The sequence below is a fragment of the Oncorhynchus clarkii genome, chromosome 13, assembly GCF_045791955.1.
Source record: "Oncorhynchus clarkii lewisi isolate Uvic-CL-2024 chromosome 13, UVic_Ocla_1.0, whole genome shotgun sequence".
Taxonomy (NCBI): Eukaryota; Metazoa; Chordata; class Actinopteri; order Salmoniformes; family Salmonidae; genus Oncorhynchus; species Oncorhynchus clarkii.
The window spans coordinates 9,332,909-9,338,376 of record NC_092159.1 but is presented as its reverse complement, the minus strand read 5'-3'; the positions used below and the strand labels follow the sequence as shown (position 1 = coordinate 9,338,376).

Below are 5,468 nucleotides of genomic sequence, written 5' to 3'. Positions count from 1 at the left end.
GCTACGTACAAATTCAGATTACTAACAGATCAGGAAGGAGGGAAATATTCTGGAAGTCCTGGAGTCACTCTGTCTGTCACAGGTACAGTTACATTCAATATAGTTAAACTGTTGAATTCCATTTAGTTCAGGAAAATTATCTTGGTTTGTATTTATGTCTGTATAACATAGGATTTCTTCCATCTTTGTATTAGAGTGATAAGTCAGTGATAAAGGGATTTACAGTGATATTGTTTTTTCTCCAGGTCTTCAGGTGAAGGTGACTGGTGGACATCAGGATAAGACACTGACCTGTAGCACCACCTGTACTCTGACTGACAACCCCACCTACATCTGGTACAAGAACGGACAACATCGAGATGAGAGCACCTCCCCCCAGTACAAATACTCAGTCTCCAGTAACTATGATGCCAGTTACTCCTGTGCTGTAAAAGGCCATGAGGACCTTCACTCTCCTGCAGTGTGTGAGTGTTAATTTAATACATTATACTGTGTGTTGGTTTCACTATGAGAACTTGAGAGCTTTGAGCATTTCTAGAAAGAACTGAGAATAGAATCCAATTGACCTCTTGTTATGTCACTGTGTTTCAGGTGTTCCGGGTCAGAGCTGCAACAGAGTGACTTACACCAAGAGAATAATCTGTGTCTTGAAGGGGTCAACAGTGGACATATCCTGTACTTATGTTGGTTATTATTCCACCACATCATCATTCTGGTTTAGAAGTGATACGTTGACCCCTGAAGACCTAACCACAGACCCAGGGTATGCAGGTCGTGTGAAGTACCCTGACAAAGAGACAAGGAGAAACGAAGGTCCCTTCACCCTGAGAATCACAGATCTGAGAGAGGAGGACTCAGCTGAGTATCGCTTCACTTTTAAAGCAAACAACTTTGAATGGGGTCATAGTTTCCCAGGAACAACTCTGTCTGTCACAGGTAATACTACCCTGTATGATGCAACTGTAAATCATAATGAATTACAGGATAAATAAATTGACCATCCTGTTAACACAGAGGTGTATGTGGTTTTATACATATTGTTTCAGGTCTGCAGGTGAAGGTGACTCCTGCTGCAGAGGGACAGAAGACACTGACCTGTATCACCACCTGTACTCTGACTGACAACCCCATCTACATCTGGTACAAGAACGGACAACATCTAGATGAGAGCACCTCCCCCCAGTACAAAGACTCAGTCTCCAATGACTATGAAGACAGTTACTCCTGTGCTGTAAAAGGCCATGAGAATCTCCACTCTCCTGCAGTGTGTGAGTCTGAAATAAACTAGTATTTTATGTGGTATCATTTGGAACAAATAAGAATGGTTTTACTTTCTCTGTCAATATTCTTAACTAGATATATTGGAATGATAAACAGTTTATAGATGTATGTCAATATATATATTGTTTATTATTCTAAATGAACCTGTCCAACACATCTATAACATTGAGTCTCATTATGGTTTCAGGAATTGATCAGTTCCATTTTGTTTCAGGTGTTGTGGGTGAGAGCTGTATGAATGTGACTTACACCCATCAGAGTATCTGTGCTTTGAAAGGGTCAACAGTGGACATATCCTGTTTTTACACACATCCCAGTTGGCATAACGTCACAGAAGTGTCCTGGTTCAGCAAATGGGAGTCTGGTGTCACTAAAGACCTGAGCCTGAACCCAGAGTATGCAGATCGTGTGGAATATCATCGACAAACAGAAAAGGACTCCACCCTGAGAATCACAGACCTGAGAGAGAGTGACTCAACTGAGTACAAGTTCAGATTTACAACTGATGAGGCAAGATGGGGGTACAGCTTCCCTGGAACAACTCTGTCTGTCACAGGTAACACTGTATAGCACATTATAAAGTTTTGAAGAGTCATGATGTTAATAATTAACTCAAACCAATTCTGAACCATATACTATTTTTTGCTCTCCTTTAATTTAGGTTTTCAGGTGAAGGTGACTCCTAAAAGGAGATCAGAGTTGAATACACTGTCCTGTATCACCACCTGTACTCTGAGTAACCCCAACCCCATCTATATCTGGTACAAGAACGGACAAAATCTAGATGAGAGCACCTCCCCCCAGTACAAAGACCCAGTCTCCAGTAACTATGACGATAGTTACTCCTGTGCTGTAAAAGGCCATGAGAATCTCCACTCTCCTGCAGTGTGTGAGTGTTTCTTTAATTAACAATACTGTTCAACCTGTGTGTTGGTTTCACTTTGAGAACTTGAGAACTTTTAGCATTTCTAGAAATAACTGAGAATATGATCCAGTTGACCTCTTGTTATGTCACTGTGTTTCAGGTGTTCAGGGTCAGAGCTGCAACAGAGTGACTTACACCAAGAGGAGAATCTGTGTCTTGAAGGGGTCAACAGTGGACATATCCTGTACTTATGTTGGTTATTATTCCACCACATCAACATTCTGGCTTAGAAGTGATAAGTCGACCCCTGAAGACCTAACCAGAGACCCAGGGTATGCAGGTCGTGTGGAGTACACTGGAACATACAGAGGTCCCTTCACTCTGAGAATCACAGATCTGAGAGAGGAGGACTCAGCTGAGTATCGCTTCACTTTTAAAACAGACTACTTTGACTGGGGTCATAGTTTCCCAGGAACAACTCTGTCTGTCACAGGTAATACTACCCTGTATGATACAACTGTGAATCATATTGAATTACAGGATAAATATATTAACCATCCTGTTAACACAGAGGTGTATGTGTTTTTATACATATTGTTTCAGGTCTGCAGGTGAAGGTGACTCCTGCTGCAGAGGGACAGAAGACACTGACCTGTATCACCACCTGTACTCTGACTGACAACCCCACCTACATCTGGTACAAGAACGGACAACGTCTAGATGAGCCCACTTCCCAACAATACTCTAGTAATATCCTAGTAGTGTTGGGTCATTCTGCAGACAGTTACTCCTGTACTGTAGAACACCATGAGGACCTCCACTCTCCTGCAGTGTGTAAGTATGAATTAAACTACTATTCTACTTATAAAACATCACAAACTTTATATCAATGAGAAGAGTATTACTGCTTTATCTATACATATTCATAATTACATAGAAATTACAGACAATGTCATAATGTTTGCATGTCTATAGTTAGAATGTTCAGTACCTCAGACACTTGAAGAATAGTTTAGTAGACACTCTAGTCCTAAAGTATCTCCAAATGTATTATTGTTCATGTTTTGTGTAAGTGATAGTTCTCTGACTTTAGATATGATTTATTTTTGACATGATGTCATTTGAGGTAGTATACTACAGTCCTGACCCTCTGACATATTCTGCTTTACTAGATGCTCCAAAGAACACCTCAGTGTCAGTCAGTCCCTCTGGTGAAATAGTGGAGGGCAGTTCAGTGACTCTGACCTGCAGCAGTGATGCCAACCCACCTGTGGACAAATACACCTGGTACAAGAAGAACGTAACCTCACCAAAAGCATCAGGACAGAGTTACAGCATCACTAACATCATCTCTGAGGACAGAGGAGAATATTACTGTGAGGCCCAGAATGGAAGAGGATCTAATAACTCTACAGCTCTGATGATCATTGTAGCAGGTAAAATACATCTCAATACAAACCTACATGTTTCAATCTAATCTTAATCATTATGATTAGGCTTATTAAACCTTAGGTTATAACTATACATTGGGTTATAAGATCCCTTAACAAGTATTGCATTAATGTCCTGTATTATAGTTTATTTTTAGTTAATTATATAATGCCATGTACTCATATCATCCATATTTTATTATAGGGAAACAAACCTCAGTTCAGACTGCAGCTGTAGGAATCATAGTGGTTGTTCTGGTTCTCATCCTCTGTTTCTCTGGACTCATGTATTTCAGGTGAGTGAAAATGCATATTATCATGTTGTTCATTATTTAAATGTAGCCCTCTGATTTATTGTTAACTTCATTTATGACGTAATGTATTCATTAATTAATGTGCAAAACAGGAAGAAGGCCTCCAAACCCACCAACACAAGAGACACAGCAGATGATGGACAGGTGAGTCTGTTGGAATCAGAAGGTGACTGTGATGACTGTGTATTCTTTGTGGAACATTTCCACTCCTCATGTTGTCTGTCCTCTCTCTCCATCAGGGAGACTCTAGTCCAGTGTATGACAACATCTCAAGCGTGGCCATGACCTCTACTGCAGCACAGACAGCTGACACAGACAACCAGGATGATGTTCACTACGCCAGTGTCCACTTCTCTGGCTCCAAAAACCAGGAAGTGCATCTAAACTCCACCGTCCAAGTGCCTCAGCCCCAGAAAGAGGATGAGGATGTCCAGTACGCTGCTGTGAAATTCAACCTCCCCACTGCTGCCACCCGGTGAGCTTATTCTGTATTAGGGTCATTCATATGCTGCTGTTTATTGTAGGAGATGTCATCAATAAGCAAAACAGTTGACCCTTTGAGACCACTATGAAGCCAAACTATGAACCCAAACATGGACATCTCAGGACAATTACTATGACATGACTATAATGAGGGAGTGATGTGATGATGGTTTTGAGGAACTGTTCTTATGTTCCAAATGGAACCCTATTCCCTATTTAGTGCACTACTTTAGACAGAGCCCTATAGGGTGCCACCATTTGGGACACTGTCTTTGTTTAATTTTTGTTTCTCTCTTCAGACCCGCAGCAGCACAAGCAGCTGAGGAGGACTCCTCTGTTCTCTACAGTACAGTCAATAAACCCTGAACCAAGAAGACCCAAACACAACAAACCCAGAACCAAGAAGATCTGAACGCAACAAACCCTGAACCAAGAAGACCTGAACACAACAAACCCAGAACCAAGAAGACCTGAACACAACAAACCCAGAACCAAGAAGACCTGAACACAACAAACCCAGAACCAAGAAGACCCGAACACAACAAACCCAGAACCAATAAGACCTGAACACAACAAACTCAGAACCAAGAAGACCTGAACGCAACAAACCCAGAACCAATAAGACCTGAACACAACAAACCCAGAACCAAGAAGACCTGAACAGAAGAAGTTTGACAAAAACCTTGTGTATCTGGACCTGTATGTCTAAACTAAGTTATATAATGCCTGTGGAGGTGTGGAATATTGACCATTAAAAACTGGGTGGTTTGAGCAGTGAATGCTGATTGGCTGACATGCGTGGTATACCAGACCGTAAACCATGGGTATTAACATTTTGTATTTACTGGTCTAAGGACATTGGTAACCAGTTTAAAATAAGGCACCTCTGGGTTTGTGGTGCATCCAAGCACTCCGAGTTGCATTGTGCATATGAACTGTCATGTACTGTCATGTTGTGTCTTGTCTCTGTCCTTTCCCTTCACCCTGTCTCCCTCTGCTGGTCGTTGTTAGGTTACCTTTTCTCCCCCGCTTTCCCCCAGCTGTTCCTTGTCTCCTCTTGACTACCTCGTCACCCCTTCTCCCACCTGTTCCCCT

At 41.7% G+C, this 5,468-nt stretch overlaps 1 protein-coding gene across 1 annotated transcript; it reads left to right on the top strand.

The window, feature by feature from the left end:
- Positions 1 to 244: 244 nt before the first annotated feature.
- On the top strand, positions 245 to 4,369 carry LOC139424224 (B-cell receptor CD22-like; the record flags this gene model as incomplete). The annotated part of the gene is made up of 11 exons (XM_071175903.1): positions 245 to 464; positions 592 to 936; positions 1,047 to 1,268; positions 1,496 to 1,837; positions 1,943 to 2,170; positions 2,307 to 2,639; positions 2,750 to 2,980; positions 3,319 to 3,582; positions 3,782 to 3,872; positions 3,983 to 4,034; positions 4,130 to 4,369. Coding segments are annotated over 11 exons (2,568 nt in total), but the record flags the coding sequence as incomplete, so codon positions are not given.
- Positions 4,370 to 5,468: the final 1,099 nt, after the last annotated feature.